The following is a 25685-nucleotide window of genomic DNA, read 5'->3' as shown; positions in this document are numbered from 1 at the left end:
CGAACTGTCAGAGACACAAATCTACAATGGACATAGTGTAAAATGGTCCAATTCAAGTAAGATATTCATTTGGCATCATTCGAAGTGATAGAAATCAAGTTTTAATGAAAATTATCATACTCGGCCAAAACATGCTTTTCAGCCCCTGAAAAGCACATTTTGGCCATAAAAACTGAATATGTCCCCTGCAACCAAACGAACTGTCAGAGAAACAAATCTACAATGGACATAGTGTAAAATGTTCCAATTCAAGTAAGATATTCATTTGGCATCATTCAAATGGATAGAAATCAAGTTTTAATGAAAATTATCATATTCTGCCAAAACGTGCTTTTCAGCCCCTGAAAAGCACATTTTGGCCATAAAAACTGAATATGTCCCCTGCAACCAAACGAACTGTCAGAGATACAAATCTACAATGGACATAGTGTAAAATGGTCCGATTCAAGTAAATTATTCATTTGGCATCATTCGAAGTGATAGAAATTAAGTTTTAATGAAAATTATCAAACTCGGCCAAAACATGCTTTTCAGCCCCTGAAAAGCACATTTTGGCCATAAAAACTGAATATGTCCCCTGCAACCAAACGAACTGTCAGAGACACAAATCTACAATGGACATAGTGTAAAATGGTCCAATTCAAGTAAGTTATTCATTTGGCATCATTCAAATGGATAGAAATCAAGTTTTAATGAAAATTATCATACTCGGCCAAAACATGCTTTTCAGCCCCTGAAAAGCACATTTTGGCCATAAAAACTGAAAATGTCCCCTGCAACCAATCGAACTGTCGGAGACACAAATCTACAATGGACATAGTGTAAAATGGTCCAATTCAAGTAAGTTATTCATTTGGCATCATTCGATGTGATAGAAATCAAGTTTTAATGAAAATTATCATACTCGGCCAAAACATGCTTTTCAGCCCCTGAAAAGCACATTTTGGCCATAAAAACTTAATATGTCCCCTGCAACCAAACGAACTGTCAGAGACACAAATCTACAATGGACATAGTGTAAAATGGTCCAATTCAAGTAAGTTATTCATTTGGCATCATTCGAAGTGATAGAAATCAAGTTTTAATGAAAATTATCATATTCGGCCAAAACATGCTTTTCAGCCCCTGAAAAGCACATTTTGGCCATAAAAACTGAATATGTCCCCTGCAACCAAACGAACTGTCAGAGACACAAATCTACAATGGACATAGTGTAAAATGGTCCAATTCAAGTAAGTTATTCATTTGGCATCATTCAAATGGATAGAAATCAAGTTTTAATGAAAATTATCATACTCGGCCAAAACATGCTTTTCAGCCCCTGAAAAGCACATTTTGGCCATAAAAACTGTAAATGTCCCCTGCAACCAAACAAACTGTCGGAGACACAAATCTACTATGGACATAGTGTAAAATGGTCCAATTCAAGTAAATTATTCATTTGGCATCATTCGAAGTGATAGAAATCAAGTTTTAATGAAAATTATCATATTCGGCCAAAACATGCTTTTCAGCCCCTGAAAAGCACATTTTGGCCATAAAAACTGAATATGTCCCCTGCAACCAAACGAACTGTCAGAGACACAAATCTACAATGGACATAGTGTAAAATGGTCCAATTCAAGTAAGTTATTCATTTGGCATCATTCAAATGGATAGAAATCAAGTTTTAATGAAAATTATCATACTCGGCCAAAACATGCTTTTCAGCCCCTGAAAAGCACATTTTGGGCATAAAAACTGAAAATGTCCCCTGCAACCAAACAAACTGTCGGAGACACAAATCTACAATGGACATAGTGTAAAATGGTCCAATTCAAGTAAGTTATTCATAGGGGCATCATTCGAAGTGATAGAAATCAAGTTTTAATGAAAATTATCATATTCGGCCAAAACATGCTTTTCAGCCCCTGAAAAGCACAAGTTGGCCATAAAAACTGAAAATGTCCCCTGCAACCAAACGAACTGTCGGAGACACAAATCTACAATGGACATAGTGTAAAATGGTCCAATTCAAGTAAGTTATTCATTTGGCATCATTCGAAGTGATAGAAATCAAGTTTTAATGAAAATTATCATACTCGGCCAAAACATGCTTTTCAGCCCCTGAAAAGCACATTTTGGCCATAAAAACTGAATATGTCCCCTGCAACCAAACGAACTTTCAGAGACACAAATCTACAATGGACATAGTGTAAAATGGTCCAATTCAAGTAAGTTATTCATTTGGCATCATTCAAATGGATAGAAATCAAGTTTTAATGAAAATTATCATACTCGGCCAAAACATGCTTTTCAGCCCCTGAAAAGCACATTTTGGCCATAAAAACTGAAAATGTCCCCTGCAACCAAACAAACTGTCGGAGACACAAATCTACAATGGACATAGTGTAAAATAGTCCAATTCAAGTAAGTTATTCATTTGGCATCATTCGAAGTGATAGAAATCAAGTTTTAATGAAAATTATCATATTCGGCCAAAACATGCTTTTCAGCCCCTGAAAAGCACATTTTGGCCATAAAAACTGAAAATGTCCCCTGCAACCAAACGAACTGTCGGAGACACAAATCTACAATGGACATAGTGTAAAATGTTCAAATTCAAGTAAGATATTCATTTGGCATCATTCAAATGGATAGAAATCAAGTTTTAATGAAAATTATCATATTCTGCCAAAACGTGCTTTTCAGCCCCTGAAAAGCACATTTTGGCCATAAAAACTGAATATGTCCCCTGCAACCAAACGAACTGTCAGAGATACAAATCTACAATGGACATAGTGTAAAATGGTCCGATTCAAGTAAATTATTCATTTGGCATCATTCGAAGTGATAGAAATTAAGTTTTAATGAAAATTATCAAACTCGGCCAAAACATGCTTTTCAGCCCCTGAAAAGCACATTTTGGCCATAAAAACTGAATATGTCCCCTGCAACCAAACGAACTGTCAGAGACACAAATCTACAATGGACATAGTGTAAAATGGTCCAATTCAAGTAAGTTATTCATTTGGCATCATTCAAATGGATAGAAATCAAGTTTTAATGAAAATTATCATACTCGGCCAAAACATGCTTTTCAGCCCCTGAAAAGCACATTTTGGCCATAAAAACTGTAAATGTCACCTGCAACCAAACAAACTGTCGGAGACACAAATCTACAATGGACATAGTGTAAAATGGTCCAATTCAAGTAAGTTATTCATTTGGCATCATTCGAAGTGATAGAAATCAAGTTTTAATGAAAATTATCATATTCGGCCAAAACATGCTTTTCAGCCCCTGAAAAGCACATTTTGGCCATAAAAACTGAATATGTCCCCTGCAACCAAACGAACTGTCAGAGACACAAATCTACAATGGACATAGTGTAAAATGGTCCAATTCAAGTAAGTTATTCATTTGGCATCATTCGAAGTGATAGAAATCAAGTTTTAATGAAAATTATCATATTCGGCCAAAACATGCTTTTCAGCCCCTGAAAAGCACATTTTGGCCATAAAAACTGAATATGTCCCCTGCAACCAAACGAACTGTCAGAGACACAAATCTACAATGGACATAGTGTAAAATGGTCCAATTCAAGTAAGTTATTCATTTGGCATCATTCAAATGGATAGAAATCAAGTTTTAATGAAAATTATCATACTCGGCCAAAACATGCTTTTCAGCCCCTGAAAGCACATTTTGGCCATAAAAACTGAAAATGTCCCCTGCAACCAAACAAACTGTCGGAGACACAAATCTACAATGGACATAGTGTAAAATGGTCCAATTCAAGTAAGTTATTCATTTGGCATCATTCGAAGTGATAGAAATCAAGTTTTAATGAAAATTATCATATTCGGCCAAAACATGCTTTTCAGCCCCTGAAAAGCACATTTTGGCCATAAAAACTGAAAATGTCCCCTGCAACCAATCGAACTGTCGGAGACACAAATCTACAATGGACATAGTGTAAAATGGTCCAATTCAAGTAAGTTATTCATTTGGCATCATTCGAAGTGATAGAAATCAAGTTTTAATGAAAATTATCATACTCGGCCAAAACATGCTTTTCAGCCCCTGAAAAGCACATTTTGGCCATAAAAACTTAATATGTCCCCTGCAACCAAACGAACTGTCAGAGACACAAATCTACAATACACATAGTGTAAAATGGTCCAATTCAAGTAAATTATTCATTTGGCATCATTCGAAGTGATAGAAATTAAGTTTTAATGAAAATTATCATACTCTGCCAAAACATGCTTTTCAGCCTCTGAAAAGCACATTTTGGCCATAAAAACTGAAAATGTCCCCTGCAACCAAACGAACTGTCAGAGACACAAATCTACAATGGACATAGTGTAAAATGGTCCAATTCAAGTAAGTTATTCATTTGGCATCATTCAAATGGATAGAAATCAAGTTTTAATGAAAATTATCATACTCGGCCAAAACATGCTTTTCAGCCCCTGAAAAGCACATTTTGGCCATAAAAACTGAAAATGTCCCCTGCAACCAAACAAACTGTCGGAGACACAAATCTACAATGGACATAGTGTAAAATAGTCCAATTCAAGTAAGTTATTCATTTGGCATCATTCGAAGTGATAGAAATCAAGTTTTAATGAAAATTATCATATTCGGCCAAAACATGCTTTTCAGCCCCTGAAAAGCACATTGTGGCCATAAAAACTGAAAATGTCCCCTGCAACCAAACGAACTGTCGGAGACACAAATCTACAATGGACATAGTGTAAAATGTTCAAATTCAAGTAAGATATTCATTTGGCATCATTCAAATGGATAGAAATCAAGTTTTAATGAAAATTATCATATTCTGCCAAAACGTGCTTTTCAGCCCCTGAAAAGCACATTTTGGCCATAAAAACTGAATATGTCCCCTGCAACCAAACGAACTGTCAGAGATACAAATCTACAATGGACATAGTGTAAAATGGTCCGATTCAAGTAAATTATTCATTTGGCATCATTCGAAGTGATAGAAATTAAGTTTTAATGAAAATTATCAAACTCGGCCAAAACATGCTTTTCAGCCCCTGAAAAGCACATTTTGGCCATAAAAACTGAATATGTCCCCTGCAACCAAACGAACTGTCAGAGACACAAATCTACAATGGACATAGTGTAAAATGGTCCAATTCAAGTAAGTTATTCATTTGGCATCATTCAAATGGATAGAAATCAAGTTTTAATGAAAATTATCATACTCGGCCAAAACATGCTTTTCAGCCCCTGAAAAGCACATTTTGGCCATAAAAACTGTAAATGTCACCTGCAACCAAACAAACTGTCGGAGACACAAATCTACAATGGACATAGTGTAAAATGGTCCAATTCAAGTAAGTTATTCATTTGGCATCATTCGAAGTGATAGAAATCAAGTTTTAATGAAAATTATCATATTCGGCCAAAACATGCTTTTCAGCCCCTGAAAAGCACATTTTGGCCATAAAAACTGAATATGTCCCCTGCAACCAAACGAACTGTCAGAGACACAAATCTACAATGGACATAGTGTAAAATGGTCCAATTCAAGTAAGTTATTCATTTGGCATCATTCGAAGTGATAGAAATCAAGTTTTAATGAAAATTATCATATTCGGCCAAAACATGCTTTTCAGCCCCTGAAAAGCACATTTTGGCCATAAAAACTGAATATGTCCCCTGCAACCAAACGAACTGTCAGAGACACAAATCTACAATGGACATAGTGTAAAATGGTCCAATTCAAGTAAGTTATTCATTTGGCATCATTCAAATGGATAGAAATCAAGTTTTAATGAAAATTATCATACTCGGCCAAAACATGCTTTTCAGCCCCTGAAAGCACATTTTGGCCATAAAAACTGAAAATGTCCCCTGCAACCAAACAAACTGTCGGAGACACAAATCTACAATGGACATAGTGTAAAATGGTCCAATTCAAGTAAGTTATTCATTTGGCATCATTCGAAGTGATAGAAATCAAGTTTTAATGAAAATTATCATATTCGGCCAAAACATGCTTTTCAGCCCCTGAAAAGCACATTTTGGCCATAAAAACTGAAAATGTCCCCTGCAACCAATCGAACTGTCGGAGACACAAATCTACAATGGACATAGTGTAAAATGGTCCAATTCAAGTAAGTTATTCATTTGGCATCATTCGAAGTGATAGAAATCAAGTTTTAATGAAAATTATCATACTCGGCCAAAACATGCTTTTCAGCCCCTGAAAAGCACATTTTGGCCATAAAAACTTAATATGTCCCCTGCAACCAAACGAACTGTCAGAGACACAAATCTACAATACACATAGTGTAAAATGGTCCAATTCAAGTAAATTATTCATTTGGCATCATTCGAAGTGATAGAAATTAAGTTTTAATGAAAATTATCATACTCTGCCAAAACATGCTTTTCAGCCTCTGAAAAGCACATTTTGGCCATAAAAACTGAAAATGTCCCCTGCAACCAAACGAACTGTCAGAGACACAAATCTACAATGGACATAGTGTAAAATGGTCCAATTCAAGTAAGTTATTCATTTGGCATCATTCGAAGTGATAGAAATCAAGTTTTAATGAAAATTATCATACTCGGCCAAAACATGCTTTTCAGCCCCTGAAAAGCACATTTTGGCCATAAAAACTGAAAATGTCCCCTGCAACCAAACAAACTGTCGGACACACAAATCTACAATGGACATAGTGTAAAATGGTCCAATTCAAGTAAGTTATTCATTTGGCATCATTCGAAGTGATAGAAATCAAGTTTTAATGAAAATTATCATATTCTGCCAAAACGTGCTTTTCAGCCCCTGAAAAGCACATTTTGGCCATAAAAACGGAATATGTCCCCTGCAACCAAACAAACTGTCAGAGATACAAATCTACAATGGACATAGTGTAAAATGGTCCGATTCAAGTAAATTATTCATTTGGCATCATTCGAAGTGATAGAAATTAAGTTTTAATGAAAATTATCAAACTCGGCCAAAACATGCTTTTCAGCCCCTGAAAAGCACATTTTGGCCATAAAAACTGAAAATGTCCCCTGCAACCAAACAAACTGTCGGAGACACAAATCTACAATGGACATAGTGTAAAATGGTCCAATTCAAGTAAGTTATTCATTTGGCATCATTCGAAGTGATAGAAATCAAGTATTAATGAAAATTATCATATTCGGCCAAAACATGCTTTTCAGACCCTGAAAAGCACATTTTGGCCATAAAAACTGAATATGTCCCCTGCAACCAAACGAACTGTCAGAGACACAAATCTACAATGGACATAGTGTAAAATGGTCCAATTCAAGTAAGTTATTCATTTGGCATCATTCGAAGTGATAGAAATCAAGTTTTAATGAAAATTATCATATTCGGCCAAAACATGCTTTTCAGCCCCTGAAAAGCACATTTTGGCCATAAAAACTGAAAATGTCCCCTGCAACCAAACGAACTGTCGGAGACACAAATCTACAATGGACATAGTGTAAAATGGTCCAATTCAAGTAAGTTATTCATTTGGCATCATTCGAAGTGATAGAAATCAAGTTTTAATGAAAATTATCATACTCGGCCAAAACATGCTTTTCAGCCCCTGAAAAGCACATTTTGGCCATAAAAACTTAATATGTCCCCTGCAACCAAACGAACTGTCAGAGACACAAATCTACAATGGACATAGTGTAAAATGGTCCAATTCAAATAAGTTATTCATTTGGCATCATTCGAAGTGATAGAAATCAAGTTTTAATGAAAATTATCATATTTGGCCAAAACATGCTTTTCAGCCCCTGAAAAGCACATTTTGGCCATAAAAACTGAATATGTCCCCTGCAACCAAACGAACTGTCAGAGACACAAATCTACAATGGACATAGTGTAAAATGGTCCAATTCAAGTAAGTTATTCATTTGGCATCATTCAAATGGATAGAAATCAAGTTTTAATGAAAATTATCATACTCGGCCAAAACATGCTTTTCAGCCCCTGAAAAGCACATTTTGGCCATAAAAACTGAAAATGTCCCCTGCAACCAAACAAACTGTCGGAGACACAAATCTACAATTGACATAGTGTAAAATGGTCCAATTCAAGTAAGTTATTCATTTGGCATCATTCGAGTGATAGAAATCAAGTTTTAATGAAAATTATCATATTCGGCCAAAACATGCTTTTCAGCCCCTGAAAAGCACATTTTGGCCATAAAAACTGAATATGTCCCCTGCAACCAAACGAACTGTCAGAGACACAAATCTACAATGGACATAGTGTAAAATGGTCCAATTCAAGTAAGTTATTCATTTGGCATCATTCAAATGGATAGAAATCAAGTTTTAATGAAAATTATCATACTCGGCCAAAACATGCTTTTCAGCCCCTGAAAAGCACATTTTGGCCATAAAAACTGAAAATGTCCCCTGCAACCAAACAAACTGTCGGAGTCACAAATCTACAATGGACATAGTGTAAAATGGTCCAATTCAAGTAAGTTATTCATTTGGCATCATTCGAAGTGATAGAAATCAAGTTTTAATGAAAATTATCATATTCGGCCAAAACATGCTTTTCAGCCCCTGAAAAGCACATTTTGGCCATAAAAACTGAAAATGTCCCCTGCAACCAAACAAACTGTCGGAGACACAAATCTACAATGGACATAGTGTAAAATGGTCCAATTCAAGTAAGTTATTCATTTGGCATCATTCGAAGTGATAGAAATCAAGTTTTAATGAAAATTATCATATTCGGCCAAAACATGCTTTTCAGCCCCTGAAAAGCACATTTTGGCCATAAAAACTGAATATGTCCCCTGCAACCAAACGAACTGTCAGAGACACAAATCTACAATGGACATAGTGTAAAATGGTCCAATTCAAGTAAGTTATTCATTTGGCATCATTCAAATGGATAGAAATCAAGTTTTAATGAAAATTATCATACTCGGCCAAAACATGCTTTTCAGCCCCTGAAAAGCACATTTTGGCCATAAAAACTGAAAATGTCCCCTGCAACCAAACAAACTGTCGGAGACACAAATCTACAATGGACATAGTGTAAAATGGTCCAATTCAAGTAAGTTATTCATTTGGCATCATTCGAAATGATAGAAATCAAGTTTTAATGAAAATTATCATATTCGGCCAAAACATGCTTTTCAGCCCCTGAAAAGCACATTTTGGCCATGAAAACTGAATATGTCCCCTGCAACCAAACGAACTGTCAGAGACACAAATCTACAATGGACATAGTGTAAAATGGTCCAATTCAAGTAAGTTATTCATTTGGCATCATTCGAAGTGATAGAAATCAAGTTTTAATGAAAATTATCATATTCGGCCAAAACATGCTTTTCAGCCCCTGAAAAGCACATTTTGGCCATAAAAACTGAATATGTCCCCTGCAACCAAACGAACTGTCAGAGACACAAATCTACAATGGACATAGTGTAAAATGGTCCAATTCAAGTAAGTTATTCATTTGGCATCATTCAAATGGATAGAAATCAAGTTTTAATGAAAATTATCATACTCGGCCAAAACATGCTTTTCAGCCCCTGAAAAGCACATTTTGGCCATAAAAACTGAAAATGTCCCCTGCAACCAAACAAACTGTCGGACACACAAATCTACAATGGATATAGTGTAAAATGGTCCAATTCAAGTAAGTTATTCATTTGGCATCATTCGAAATGATAGAAATCAAGTTTTAATGAAAATTATCATATTCGGCCAAAACATGCTTTTCAGCCCCTGAAAAGCACATTTTGGCCATGAAAACTGAATATGTCCCCTGCAACCAAACGAACTGTCAGAGACACAAATCTACAATGGACATAGTGTAAAATGGTCCAATTCAAGTAAGTTATTCATTTGGCATCATTCGAAGTGATAGAAATCAAGTTTTAATGAAAATTATCATATTCGGCCAAAACATGCTTTTCAGCCCCTGAAAAGCACATTTTGGCCATAAAAACTGAATATGTCCCCTGCAACCAAACGAACTTTCAGAGACACAAATCTACAATGGACATAGTGTAAAATGGTCCAATTCAAGTAAGTTATTCATTTGGCATCATTCAAATGGATAGAAATCAAGTTTTAATGAAAATTATCATACTCGGCCAAAACATGCTTTTCAGCCCCTGAAAAGCACATTTTGGCCATAAAAACTGAAAATGTCCCCTGCAACCAAACAAACTGTCGGACACACAAATCTACAATGGATATAGTGTAAAATGGTCCAATTCAAGTAAGTTATTCATTTGGCATCATTCGAAGTGATAGAAATCAAGTTTTAATGTAAATTATCATACTCGGCCAAAACATGCTTTTCAGCCCCTGAAAAGCACATTTTGGCCATAAAAACTGAAAATGTCCCCTGCAACCAAACAAACTGTCGGACACACAAATCTACAATGGACATAGTGTAAAATGGTCCAATTCAAGTAAGTTATTCATTTGGCATCATTCGAAGTGATAGAAATCAAGTTTTAATGAAAATTATCATATTCGGCCAAAACATGCTTTTCAGCCCCTGAAAAGCACATTTTGGCCATAAAAACTGAATATGTCCCCTGCAACCAAACGAACTGTCAGAGACACAAATCTACAATGGACATAGTGTAAAATGGTCCAATTCAAGTAAGTTATTCATTTGGCATCATTCGAAGTGATAGAAATCAAGTTTTAATGAAAATTATCATATTCGGCCAAAACATGCTTTTCAGCCCCTGAAAAGCACATTTTGGCCATAAAAACTGAATATGTCCCCTGCAACCAAACGAACTGTCAGAGACACAAATCTACAATGGACATAGTGTAAAATGGTCCAATTCAAGTAAGTTATTCATTTGGCATCATTCGAAGTGATAAAAATCAAGTTTTAATGAAAATTATCATATTCGGCCAAAACATGCTTTTCAGCCCCTGAAAAGCACATTTTGGCCATAAAAACTGAATATGTCCCCTGCAACCAAACGAACTGTCAGAGACACAAATCTACAATGGACATAGTGTAAAATGGTCCAATTCAAGTAAGTTATTCATTTGGCATCATTCGAAGTGATAAAAATCAAGTTTTAATGAAAATTATCATATTCGGCCAAAACATATTTTCAGCCCCTGAAAAGCACATTTTGGCCATAAAAACTGAATATGTCCCCTGCAACCAAACGAACTGTCAGAGACACAAATCTACAATGGACATAGTGTAAAATGGTCCAATTCAAGTAAGTTATTCATTTGACATCATTCAAATGGATAGAAATCAAGTTTTAATGAAAATTATCATACTCGGCCAAAACATGCTTTTCAGCCCCTGAAAAGCACATTTTGGCCATAAAAACTGAAAATGTCCCCTGCAACCTAACGAACTGTCGGAGACACAAATCTACAATGGACATAGTGTAAAATGGTCCAATTCAAGTAAGTTATTCATTTGGCATCATTCGAAGTGATAGAAATCAAGTTTTAATGAAAATTATCATACTCGGCCAAAACATGCTTTTCAGCCCCTGAAAAGCACATTTTGGCCATAAAAACTGAATATGTCCCCTGCAACCAAACGAACTGTCAGAGACACAAATCTACAATGGGCATAGTGTAAAATGGTCCAATTCAAGTAAGTTATTCATTTGGCATCATTCAAATGGATAGAAATCAAGTTTTAATGAAAATTATCATACTCGGCCAAAACATGCTTTTCAGCCCCTGAAAAGCACATTTTGGGCATAAAAACTGAAAATGTCCCCTGCAACCAAACAAACTGTCGGAGACACAAATCTACAATGGACATAGTGTAAAATGGTCCAATTCAAGTAAGTTATTCATTTGGCATCATTCGAAGTGATAGAAATCAAGTTTTAATGAAAATTATCATATTCGGCCAAAATATGCTTTTCAGCCCCTGAAAAGCACATTTTGGCCATAAAAACTGAATATGTCCCCTGCAACCAAACGAACTGTCAGAGACACAAATCTACAATGGACATAGTGTAAAATGGTCCAATTCAAGTAAGTTATTCATTTGGCATCATTCGAAGTGATAGAAATCAAGTTTTAATGAAAATTATCATATTCGGCCAAAACATGCTTTTCAGCCCCTGAAAAGCACATTTTGGCCATAAAAACTGAATATGTCCCCTGCAACCAAACGAACTGTCAGAGACACAAATCTACAATGGACATAGTGTAAAATGGTCCAATTCAAGTAAGTTATTCATTTGGCATCATTCAAATGGATAGAAATCAAGTTTTAATGAAAATTATCATACTCGGCCAAAACATGCTTTTCAGCCCCTGAAAAGCACATTTTGGCCATAAAAACTGAAAATGTCCCCTGCAACCAAACAAACTGTCGGACACACAAATCTACAATGGATATAGTGTAAAATGGTCCAATTCAAGTAAGTTATTCATTTGGCATCATTCGAAGTGATAGAAATCAAGTTTTAATGTAAATTATCATACTCGGCCAAAACATGCTTTTCAGCCCCTGAAAAGCACATTTTGGCCATAAAAACTGAATATGTCCCCTGCAACCAAACGAACTGTCAGAGACACAAATCTACAATGGACATAGTGTAAAATGGTCCAATTCAAGTAAGTTATTCATTTGGCATCATTCAAATGGATAGAAATCAAGTTTTAATGAAAATTATCATACTCGGCCAAAACATGCTTTTCAGCCCCTGAAAAGCACATTTTGGCCATAAAAACTGAAAATGTCCCCTGCAACCAAACAAACTGTCGGAGACACAAATCTACAATGGACATAGTGTAAAATGGTCCAATTCAAGTAAGTTATTCATTTGGCATCATTCGAAATGATAGAAATCAAGTTTTAATGAAAATTATCATATTCGGCCAAAACATGCTTTTCAGCCCCTGAAAAGCACATTTTGGCCATGAAAACTGAATATGTCCCCTGCAACCAAACGAACTGTCAGAGACACAAATCTACAATGGACATAGTGTAAAATGGTCCAATTCAAGTAAGTTATTCATTTGGCATCATTCGAAGTGATAGAAATCAAGTTTTAATGAAAATTATCATATTCGGCCAAAACATGCTTTTCAGCCCCTGAAAAGCACATTTTGGCCATAAAAACTGAATATGTCCCCTGCAACCAAACGAACTGTCAGAGACACAAATCTACAATGGACATAGTGTAAAATGGTCCAATTCAAGTAAGTTATTCATTTGGCATCATTCAAATGGATAGAAATCAAGTTTTAATGAAAATTATCATACTCGGCCAAAACATGCTTTTCAGCCCCTGAAAAGCACATTTTGGCCATAAAAACTGAAAATGTCCCCTGCAACCAAACAAACTGTCGGACACACAAATCTACAATGGATATAGTGTAAAATGGTCCAATTCAAGTAAGTTATTCATTTGGCATCATTCGAAATGATAGAAATCAAGTTTTAATGAAAATTATCATATTCGGCCAAAACATGCTTTTCAGCCCCTGAAAAGCACATTTTGGCCATGAAAACTGAATATGTCCCCTGCAACCAAACGAACTGTCAGAGACACAAATCTACAATGGACATAGTGTAAAATGGTCCAATTCAAGTAAGTTATTCATTTGGCATCATTCGAAGTGATAGAAATCAAGTTTTAATGAAAATTATCATATTCGGCCAAAACATGCTTTTCAGCCCCTGAAAAGCACATTTTGGCCATAAAAACTGAATATGTCCCCTGCAACCAAACGAACTTTCAGAGACACAAATCTACAATGGACATAGTGTAAAATGGTCCAATTCAAGTAAGTTATTCATTTGGCATCATTCAAATGGATAGAAATCAAGTTTTAATGAAAATTATCATACTCGGCCAAAACATGCTTTTCAGCCCCTGAAAAGCACATTTTGGCCATAAAAACTGAAAATGTCCCCTGCAACCAAACAAACTGTCGGACACACAAATCTACAATGGATATAGTGTAAAATGGTCCAATTCAAGTAAGTTATTCATTTGGCATCATTCGAAGTGATAGAAATCAAGTTTTAATGTAAATTATCATACTCGGCCAAAACATGCTTTTCAGCCCCTGAAAAGCACATTTTGGCCATAAAAACTGAAAATGTCCCCTGCAACCAAACAAACTGTCGGACACACAAATCTACAATGGACATAGTGTAAAATGGTCCAATTCAAGTAAGTTATTCATTTGGCATCATTCGAAGTGATAGAAATCAAGTTTTAATGAAAATTATCATATTCGGCCAAAACATGCTTTTCAGCCCCTGAAAAGCACATTTTGGCCATAAAAACTGAATATGTCCCCTGCAACCAAACGAACTGTCAGAGACACAAATCTACAATGGACATAGTGTAAAATGGTCCAATTCAAGTAAGTTATTCATTTGGCATCATTCGAAGTGATAGAAATCAAGTTTTAATGAAAATTATCATATTCGGCCAAAACATGCTTTTCAGCCCCTGAAAAGCACATTTTGGCCATAAAAACTGAATATGTCCCCTGCAACCAAACGAACTGTCAGAGACACAAATCTACAATGGACATAGTGTAAAATGGTCCAATTCAAGTAAGTTATTCATTTGGCATCATTCGAAGTGATAAAAATCAAGTTTTAATGAAAATTATCATATTCGGCCAAAACATGCTTTTCAGCCCCTGAAAAGCACATTTTGGCCATAAAAACTGAATATGTCCCCTGCAACCAAACGAACTGTCAGAGACACAAATCTACAATGGACATAGTGTAAAATGGTCCAATTCAAGTAAGTTATTCATTTGGCATCATTCGAAGTGATACAAATCAAGTTTTAATGAAAATTATCATATTCGGCCAAAACATATTTTCAGCCCCTGAAAAGCACATTTTGGCCATAAAAACTGAATATGTCCCCTGCAACCAAACGAACTGTCAGAGACACAAATCTACAATGGACATAGTGTAAAATGGTCCAATTCAAGTAAGTTATTCATTTGACATCATTCAAATGGATAGAAATCAAGTTTTAATGAAAATTATCATACTCGGCCAAAACATGCTTTTCAGCCCCTGAAAAGCACATTTTGGCCATAAAAACTGAAAATGTCCCCTGCAACCTAACGAACTGTCGGAGACACAAATCTACAATGGACATAGTGTAAAATGGTCCAATTCAAGTAAGTTATTCATTTGGCATCATTCGAAGTGATAGAAATCAAGTTTTAATGAAAATTATCATACTCGGCCAAAACATGCTTTTCAGCCCCTGAAAAGCACATTTTGGCCATAAAAACTGAATATGTCCCCTGCAACCAAACGAACTGTCAGAGACACAAATCTACAATGGGCATAGTGTAAAATGGTCCAATTCAAGTAAGTTATTCATTTGGCATCATTCAAATGGATAGAAATCAAGTTTTAATGAAAATTATCATACTCGGCCAAAACATGCTTTTCAGCCCCTGAAAAGCACATTTTGGGCATAAAAACTGAAAATGTCCCCTGCAACCAAACAAACTGTCGGAGACACAAATCTACAATGGACATAGTGTAAAATGGTCCAATTCAAGTAAGTTATTCATTTGGCATCATTCGAAGTGATAGAAATCAAGTTTTAATGAAAATTATCATATTCGGCCAAAATATGCTTTTCAGCCCCTGAAAAGCACATTTTGGCCATAAAAACTGAATATGTCCCCTGCAACCAAACGAACTGTCAGAGACACAAATCTACAATGGACATAGTGTAAAATGGTCCAATTCAAGTAAGTTATTCATTTGGCATCATTCGAAGTGATAGAAATCAAGTTTTAATGAAAATTATCATATTCGGCCAAAACATGCTTTTCAGCCCCTGAAAAGCACATTTTGGCCATAAAAACTGAATATGTCCCCTGCAACCAAACGAACTGTCAGAGACACAAATCTACAATGGACATAGTGTAAAATGGTCCAATTCAAGTAAGTTATTCATTTGGCATCATTCAAATGGATAGAAATCAAGTTTTAATGAAAATTATCATACTCGGCCAAAACATGCTTTTCAGCCCCTGAAAAGCACATTTTGGCCATAAAAACTGAAAATGTCCCCTGCAACCAAACAAACTGTCGGACACACAAATCTACAATGGATATAGTGTAAAATGGTCCAATTCAAGTAAGTTATTCATTTGGCATCATTCGAAGTGATAGAAATCAAGTTTTAATGTAAATTATCATACTCGGCCAAAACATGCTTTTCAGCCCCTGAAAAGCACATTTTGGCCATAAAAACTGAAAATGTCCCCTGCAACCAAACAAACTGTCGGACACACAAATCTACAATGGACATAGTGTAAAATGGTCCAATTCAAGTAAGTTATTCATTTGGCATCATTCGAAGTGATAGAAATCAAGTTTTAATGAAAATTATCATATTCGGCCAAAACATGCTTTTCAGCCCCTGAAAAGCACATTTTGGCCATAAAAACTGAATATGTCCCCTGCAACCAAACGAACTGTCAGAGACACAAATCTACAATGGACATAGTGTAAAATGGTCCAATTCAAGTAAGTTATTCATTTGGCATCATTCGAAGTGATAGAAATCAAGTTTTAATGAAAATTATCATATTCGGCCAAAACATGCTTTTCAGCCCCTGAAAAGCACATTTTGGCCATTGTCAAGTTATCTCTCCTTTTCTTCAAATTTTGCCCCAAACTTGAAAAGGGGCCCCGATCTTATCAACGCAGGAACAACTCAAATCCTTCCAGTTTACACTTTTATTGAAGTTTATGGTGATAGGAAGTGGTTAGGTTGAAAACCTTAAAGAAAGGGGAAAGGAGGGAGCATGTGACGTCACTCAAGTTTCACGTTACTATGGTGATCAAAGTGTTGCTCTTGAGTTTACTACTAGCATCTTGAATTTACTACAGAAAAGCAGGAGAGTGTTGAAATGATAGAGTGGAAGTGCATGGGTACATTAACTGATCGAGTAAATCAAACACAAATATTCACTTTACAGAGATAGGTCATATGAGTAATCCAAGTTAAGGGAAAATACAAAGAGTGCAACTTAAGGTTGCGAGAAGCAAATTAAGCATCAATCAGCTGGCATTTAGGTGGTACTTATTTTATCCTACCAGTTGCGTGTGATCGGGTCTGAAGGGTATTCCTTGGTATTCCTTGCTCCTTTCTCGCCTGTCTACTTTCAAGGCTTGAATCTGAATGGTTATATCCTGGCTCATGCCCTATGATCTTAGGCAGGAAATGAGGCGAGGTGACTTTTGTTTGGGTTTTCTTTTCTGCCCTCTGTTGGCCTGGATGAGGGGCAGACATATCTTCTCCAAAGTTGACTTGACACCTCCCACTTGGCCTCTCGGTTCCTGAACCCAGAGAGGTCACACAGTTCCTGGTTGCTCTCGTTCGTTTCTTTGTTGGTCTATTTCTGTTCTTCCACAGGTATCAGGACAATGATGCGTCGTACATCTCTATGCAGAATTGTTGAGGGGATTTTTGTGGGGGGTTTCTTCGCGTGATCAGATTTGGTAGTAGAGACGGGGTAGCTTGGGAAGGTCTTGACGTGTACATCTCTGACGATGCCTCTTGTGTCGGGGACGACACTATCGACTCGTCCAAGCTTGTACTGGCCCCTTAGAGCATTTTGGTCGGCCAGCCAGACGATATCTCCCGTGGCTACATTTCTGTTCGTTGTGTGCCACTTACTTCGGATGAACAAGTTGGGTCCCGCCAGCTGGCTCCACTTCTTCCAGAATCGGTCGACTTCGGTCTGGATGGCTCTTAGTCTCTTGTAGGGGTATCCTTGAAAGTTGAAGCTTCCTACATCTCCCTCAGGTCCTGTCCTTCCCAGCAGAAGGGTGTTTGGGCTGATGTAGTCTATGCATTCCTCACGACTTTGCGTCCTGGCGTCAATGGGTCTTTCGTTGGCCAGATTGGCAGCCATGTAGAGGAAGGTTTGGAACTCACTCCACGTGAAGCATCTGTCTCCTGCCAGGTTGTGCAGGGCACGTTTTACAGCGCGTACTGCGGCCTCGGCAGCTCCATTTCGGTGTGGGGAGTCCGCAGGGTGGAGTTTCCAGTTCCATTCCGTTCCGTGCGTGGAGGCTTCATCCTCGACTCTGGATGCTTCCAGCTTCCTCCGGAAGGCATGCAGTTCTTTGAGGGCTGGCCTGGCGCCCACAAAGTTTTTTCCAGGGTCTGACCATATCTTCTTCGGGTGTCCCCGTAATGCTGCAAATCTCTTGTAGGCCAACAGAAAGCCTTCAGATGACAGGTCATTTACTACGTCTGTGTGTAGGGCTCGGGATGCCATGCAGCAGAAAACTAGTCCCCATACTTTGAGTCCTGATCTTTTCTTCACCTCATCCTTCACTTCGTAAGGGCCGAACAGGTCCACAGTTGCGTATTGAAATGGTCTGGCTGGCGTTGTTCGCTCGGATGGGAGGTCGCTCATGATTTGTTGGCATCTTTTGGCTCTGTTTTTTCTGCAGGTTACACAATTGTTTACGACCTTCTGAGCCAATCTTCGGCCTCTTATAACCCACGCTTTCTTCCTCATGCGCAGGAGTGTACCTGCTGTTTCTTCATGGTTTGCGTTGTGGGCTTCTTGTGCCAGAAGAGAAGATATCCATGCATCATGGGGTAGAATTGGTACGGCTGTTTTGTCGTTGTCGAAGATTTGGAATCTTCCTCCGCAGACCAAGAGTTCGGTCTCCGCCTCTCTGTATACCGCCAACCTGTTGAGGGTGGTGTCTTGGAAGGACGCGCCCTCTTGGGCTGCCTGGAAGAGGTCTCTCTTTGAATCTTCGTACTCACTTAGTGTAAGTACAGCTTGCTTGGCTCTGGACTTTATCTGGTCTGATGAAAGTCTCTGGCTCTTTGGTTTACTTGAAGTTGGGTCTTGTTCCAATACACTTTTCCATTTTGTTGCCGCTCTCCATACCCAGGCTATGACCCTGATCAATTTGGTTAGGCTGCTGAATCTCCTTACATCGATCAGTTCTTTCACAGCAGATCCGGCTGGAGGTCTTCGGGCTCGGGGATCATCTCCGTTTGCAGCCCCTCGTGGGATACTCCGATCTCCCCCATTCGTGGCATGGGTCGGATTACTTGTTCCGGCAGATGGTGCATCGCTCGTCCTTCCTCTCGTCTGTGACCTGGTCTGTACGGCAGTGAAGGACTTCCTTTGGAGTTTGTTGATTCCTTCCCTTGCATGGGCAGCGACTTCTTTGGCCGACTTCTTTGGCCACTCCTCTATGGGCAGCCTTAGGAATTCGGGTCCGTCTTGCCACGCGGAGCCCTCTCTGAGGTCCTCCGGGGCAACTCCTCTTGTTAGCATGTCCGCTACATTGAGGTCTCCCTGGATCCACCACCAGTCGTCAACGGACGTGGTCTTCTGAATTTCTCCAACTCTGTTCGCGAAGAAGGTTTGATATCCGTAACTGTCTCTTTGGATTGCTCCTAACACAGTTTGACTGTCCACTAGGTGGATCCATCTTTCAATCTCCATTCGACTGTGCTTTCCGATGTATATCCTGAGGCGAGCTGCATAGACAGCGCCACATATCTCAGCTTTCACTGGTTCTCCCTTCTGGTCAAGTGGTGATAGTTTCGCCTTGGACTCGACGAGTCTGACTTCGGTGCCCGTCGCTGTCTCCCATCTGAGGTACACCACGGCCCCGTAACTCTGGTCACTTCCGTCAGAGAATGTCACTCCCCACGGTTTTCGGGTCCAGTTCCGTGGCGTGAGGCTCCTGTGGAAGGTAACTTGGCTGAGACGGACGTATTCTTCAAATAACTGGATTGCTTCTTCCCTTAACTTTTCAGATAGAGGTTTGTCCCACGTGTCTTGGGTTCTGCTGGTTCCAGCTTCTTGGAAAGCTTTCCTGACGAGAATGGCACCCTTCTGCTTGGCGGGGGTGACAAGGCCTATCGGATCATAGAGGCCAGCTACCTGGCTTAGTAATTGTCTCCTGGTCAGTGGTTTGGGAGTGTTTTCTCTCACCTCTTCTTCCAGGAGGTTTTGACCCACTCTCATTTTCTTTCTTCTCTTAGAGAAGTTAACTGAGGTCATGGGGTACAGTTTGTCGCTTTCGACAATGTAGCCGACTCCAAGGGCTTTGTCGTCTTCTCCTCTTCTTTGATTTGGTAGAATGAGTATATTGCTGGAAGATGCTCCTGCTGTGAGTATCTCCCTCCCACTTTGGCCTGACCGGAGCCAGGGTTTGAGGATGAAGCCACCTGCTTTCAGGATCTCTTCAACCCTTTTGGTGTATCCATCCAGTTTTTCCAAGTCGTTATGAGAGGTCAGCACATCGTCAACGTAAGAGTCTTCCTCCAGGATTCTGCACTCCTCTTTTAGGTGAGCAAACATGGGTAGCTTTGCAGTCTCTCTCATCGCCAGCTGTGCAATGCATCCTGCTGGACGATCGCCAATGTTGACTCGGGTGATGGCATACTCCTCAATTTCACTTTCTTCTGTGTCTCTCCAAAGAAATCTGTGTAGGTGCATTTCTGGTTCTTCCAACCACACTGAGTTGTACATCTTCTTGATGTCTCCAAGGGCTGCATGCACTCCTCTTCTGAATCTGAGTAAAACTGCTCGGATTGGGTTGAGGACGTCTGGTCCTTTCAACAGGATATCGTTCATGCTAAGTCCCTTGAACTTCTGGCTGCTGTTCCAGACCAGGCGCACTGGTGTGGTGACGGAGTGGGGGTTTGGCGCTACCAAGTGGCTAACGTACCACACCGGTCCTCTCCAATTGGTGATCATTTCTTTGCTGAGTTTCTTCGCTGCTCTTCTTTCCACCATTTCATGGACTTGGGATGCGTATGCCACTTTCCACTTGGGTTCTTTCTTGAGTTGTTTTTCTGTCCTCAGAAAGGTTGCTTCTACTCCACTTCTGTTGTAGGGTAGAGAAATGGGGTCTTCGATCCATGGGTATTTCGTATCCCAGTGAGGTTGGTTGACGTGATCATCAGTGGTGACATAGGTGAGGCCTTTTCTGATGACTTCCAGCTCTCTCTCCTCGCTCAGTGTCATCTCCTTGCCTCCTGGCTGGCAGTTTCCACATCTGCATCCTCCACACTTTGGTTCGCAGGCTGCCCCAATACTGTCCCATTTCCACCAGTTGAGGAATTCTTTGTCTGTGACAGTGCTTCTAGTTTCAGCTTTGAATTCCTTTGATTCTCTGAGTTCTTGGTATTTCACAGCCGTGGCCCTCATGGACCGTGCAAAGTGTGTTTTGGATGTGCGAGCTGCCACACTCTCTTCCTCAAAGAGGTCTGGGTGCGTTCCACCAACGGTCTTCCCCAATGGTCCGTCCCATAAGACGAGGTCGCCGATCACTTTCACCCTCTGTGGTGCGAGGCGTCCTTCCCGGTGACCGATGAGGAGCTCGACCTGCTCTGGTCTGTGCAGGTCCTCTAAGCTGACTTCTGGGAAGAACCCTTTCAGTTCTTCAGGTTTGATGGTTCTACTTATCTTGGCTATTTCTTTCAAACCATAGCAAGTGAGTTCATGGTCTCTTACCGTCCCCGTGGGTGTCTTGATTCTCACTCGGAGCTGGTACTTTTTTGTTCTCTCTTTCAGAACCATCCCCCCAACACCGTGGACCAATAGAGTGACCTTCTCGCTTCTGAGGTTGAGTCTCTTGGCTGCGCTGTGGGTAATGTAGTTTGTGTCAGATGCCAAGTCAATCAGTGTTCCGATCTTCTGACCTGCATTGGCTGTTACTTCGAGGAGCATAAGCATCACTGGGAGTTCCTCTCCTTCACCATGCCCCATTGCTGCAGACTTGTCGGTGCAGAGCGACCTTGCCGAAACATTGGTGAAGGCACTCTTCCATTCTTCTGCCGCTTCGGGGGACAGTCCAGACACGAATCGCTGTTGTCGTTCTGTCAATTCGAGCCTCCCCGTGTTTGGTCTTGGTGTCGCTTTTTCTCTCTGACACAGGAAAAAGTGATGGTCTCTCTTGCAGCTCTGTTTCCTGCACAAGTAAGTGTCCCTGCATTCGCTTTCATCCTTGTGACACCCTAGGCACTTTTTGCAGGCTCCCAACCTTTCAACTGCACTCAACTTGTCTTTCGGTTTCAGGTTTTTGAACGCCTTGCAGAAGAACAGCTTCTCTCCGTGCCCCTCTTCCCCGCAGACGACACATCCCCCTTTGCTCGTGGACTTGGTTGAGGCGTACCTTCTGGGTTCGCTTTGCCTCGGTTCCCCTGATCTTCTCTCGGGCTTCAGAGGTGTATTAAGCTGCTCGGCCCTCTCCAAGACCCCCTCTTGGCCCTTCAGGTACCTTAGGAGGCTGTCAAAGTGGTTGTCTGGGGTGACTCCATTAGCTTGGTTGGTCATGAAGTCTAACCAGTTCATCTTTATTCTTTCTGGTAATTTCCTCTCTATTGATCTGATTACAAGCAGATTTTTGATGGCTGCAGTGTTGTCGATTTCTATGAGATCGTTGAGGGCCTTTTCGATTGCTCGGATCATGTCAATCACTTTCCGGGGTTGGTCTAATGTCAGGATGGGGATTTTATCCAGGTCTTCAACGATCTCCAAGGCTATTGTTGTTTTGTTTCCAAATCGGTTTTCCAGCATCCTGAATATGTCTTCGGCGGTCTGACAGGTGTACAGGCCTAGGTCTCTGCAGATTCTCCCGTCCACACTTTCAAGGAGTTGGAGCCTTCGGGCTTCCTTCGAGCCAGTTGGCTCGCCTTGTTTCTGAAGGCTTTCCCAGGTCCTCTTCCACGGGTAGAAATCTCTTCTGGAGCCCTCGAATTTGGGCAGACTTGTGGCCTTAATTTTGAGACCGGGTGCCTGTTCTGCAGGCTTTGTTCGGAGGGTTCCTTCTTGTTCTGCTCCCTCCTCCTTGGACATTTGTAGGTGTTCTGCCTCCCTTGTATTGATGGTGACCCTCTTTTCTTTTAGGTCTTGTAGTCTTTTCTCCCAGGTGGGTCTTTCTTCTTTTGGGATCCATTCTTCCCATTCCTTGAACGCTGTCATGAGCTCAAGTATGCTTCTTCTAGCATGGGTTACTTGCCGTTCATAGGCATCATTACACGCCGCAGTCACTGGGGTCCTAAGGGCGTGTCCGCAGTATATTTCTGCTTCCGCCATTGCAGACGTGAGCTCAGTCCTGCCGCATCTCTCCCAGAGACTTAATTGTACTATCTCCCTTACTTCTGTCAGCTTGGTATCACAGTCTTCTTGGGTCTTCTTTATTTTCTCCAATATTCCTCCGATATCTTCCTCAGAACCTCCCCGTTCGGCAAGGAGGCCGAGTTCGTAATCGCTATTGGTGTTATCTACCTCTCGTGCTTGTGCATAGAACCTATTGTATTCCCTCAGCAACTTTGATTTCTCCAGTTTTCTTGCCTCTTTCCTTAGGTACCTGGCTTGATTGAAGAAGGCTCTTTCTGCTTTGGCCCTTTCGAGCCTTAGCTGCTCAATTGTTTTCCCAGTGGCTTCTTCCGCCATGGCTTGAGGCCTCGCTCCTCTTGAGGCCCTTCCGACGACTGCGTTGGCTTTGACTCAAGGCCTTTAATCCTTTGTCTATGATGCCACGCTGGTTTTCAACTGTCAAGTTATCTCTCCTTTTCTTCAAATTTTGCCCCAAACTTGAAAAGGGGCCCCGATCTTATCAACGCAGGAACAACTCAAATCCTTCCAGTTTACACTTTTATTGAAGTTTATGGTGATAGGAAGTGGTTAGGTTGAAAACCTTAAAGAAAGGGGAAAGGAGGGAGCATGTGACGTCACTCAAGTTTCACGTTACTATGGTGATCAAAGTGTTGCTCTTGAGTTTACTACTAGCATCTTGAATTTACTACAGAAAAGCAGGAGAGTGTTGAAATGATAGAGTGGAAGTGCATGGGTACATTAACTGATCGAGTAAATCAAACACAAATATTCACTTTACAGAGATAGGTCATATGAGTAATCCAAGTTAAGGGAAAATACAAAGAGTGCAACTTAAGGTTGCGAGAAGCAAATTAAGCATCAATCAGCTGGCATTTAGGTGGTACTTATTTTATCCTACCAGTTGCGTGTGATCGGGTCTGAAGGGTATTCCTTGGTATTCCTTGCTCCTTTCTCGCCTGTCTACTTTCAAGGCTTGAATCTGAATGGTTATATCCTGGCTCATGCCCTATGATCTTAGGCAGGAAATGAGGCGAGGTGACTTTTGTTTGGGTTTTCTTTTCTGCCCTCTGTTGGCCTGGATGAGGGGCAGACATATCTTCTCCAAAGTTGACTTGACAGCCATAAAAACTGAATATGTCCCCTGCAACCAAACGAACTGTCAGAGACACAAATCTACAATGGACATAGTGTAAAATGGTCCAATTCAAGTAAGTTATTCATTTGGCATCATTCGAAGTGATAAAAATCAAGTTTTAATGAAAATTATCATATTCGGCCAAAACATGCTTTTCAGCCCCTGAAAAGCACATTTTGGCCATAAAAACTGAATATGTCCCCTGCAACCAAACGAACTGTCAGAGACACAAATCTACAATGGACATAGTGTAAAATGGTCCAATTCAAGTAAGTTATTCATTTGGCATCATTCGAAGTGATAAAAATCAAGTTTTAATGAAAATTATCATATTCGGCCAAAACATATTTTCAGCCCCTGAAAAGCACATTTTGGCCATAAAAACTGAATATGTCCCCTGCAACCAAACGAACTGTCAGAGACACAAATCTACAATGGACATAGTGTAAAATGGTCCAATTCAAGTAAGTTATTCATTTGACATCATTCAAATGGATAGAAATCAAGTTTTAATGAAAATTATCATACTCGGCCAAAACATGCTTTTCAGCCCCTGAAAAGCACATTTTGGCCATAAAAACTGAAAATGTCCCCTGCAACCTAACGAACTGTCGGAGACACAAATCTACAATGGACATAGTGTAAAATGGTCCAATTCAAGTAAGTTATTCATTTGGCATCATTCGAAGTGATAGAAATCAAGTTTTAATGAAAATTATCATACTCGGCCAAAACATGCTTTTCAGCCCCTGAAAAGCACATTTTGGCCATAAAAACTGAATATGTCCCCTGCAACCAAACGAACTGTCAGAGACACAAATCTACAATGGGCATAGTGTAAAATGGTCCAATTCAAGTAAGTTATTCATTTGGCATCATTCAAATGGATAGAAATCAAGTTTTAATGAAAATTATCATACTCGGCCAAAACATGCTTTTCAGCCCCTGAAAAGCACATTTTGGGCATAAAAACTGAAAATGTCCCCTGCAACCAAACAAACTGTCGGAGACACAAATCTACAATGGACATAGTGTAAAATGGTCCAATTCAAGTAAGTTATTCATTTGGCATCATTCGAAGTGATAGAAATCAAGTTTTAATGAAAATTATCATATTCGGCCAAAATATGCTTTTCAGCCCCTGAAAAGCACATTTTGGCCATAAAAACTGAATATGTCCCCTGCAACCAAACGAACTGTCAGAGACACAAATCTACAATGGACATAGTGTAAAATGGTCCAATTCAAGTAAGTTATTCATTTGGCATCATTCAAATGGATAGAAATCAAGTTTTAATGAAAATTATCATACTCGGCCAAAACATATTTTCAGCCCCTGAAAAGCACATTTTGGCCATAAAAACTGAATATGTCCCCTGCAACCAAACGAACTGTCAGAGACACAAATCTACAATGGACATAGTGTAAAATGGTCCAATTCAAG

The 25685-nt window shown here is 39.5% G+C and overlaps 1 protein-coding gene across 1 annotated transcript; it reads right to left on the bottom strand.

Annotated features, from left to right (window-relative positions):
• Positions 1–16714: 16714 nt before the first annotated feature.
• Positions 16715–24218, bottom strand: LOC144069380 (uncharacterized). The gene is made up of 2 exons (XM_077594748.1): positions 24005–24218; positions 16715–23686 (listed from the first exon to the last, which is right to left on the bottom strand). Exon 2 carries the CDS (start codon positions 23440–23442, stop codon positions 17389–17391), a length of 6054 nt encoding a protein of 2017 aa, XP_077450874.1. The 5' UTR covers positions 23443–23686; positions 24005–24218; the 3' UTR covers positions 16715–17388.
• Between the last annotated feature and the right edge of the window lie 1467 nt (positions 24219–25685).

This window comes from Stigmatopora argus, chromosome 24 (genome assembly GCF_051989625.1).
Source record: "Stigmatopora argus isolate UIUO_Sarg chromosome 24, RoL_Sarg_1.0, whole genome shotgun sequence".
In the NCBI taxonomy this organism is placed as follows: Eukaryota; Metazoa; Chordata; class Actinopteri; order Syngnathiformes; family Syngnathidae; genus Stigmatopora; species Stigmatopora argus.
The sequence above is the reverse complement of the archived record's forward strand: the minus strand, read 5'-3'. Positions and strand labels throughout refer to the sequence as shown.

Excerpts from the sequence above, each read along its gene's own strand:
- LOC144069380 (XM_077594748.1), bottom strand. The coding sequence starts at position 23,442 with ATGGCGGAAGAAGCCACTGGGAAAACAATTGAGCAGCTAAGGCTCGAA.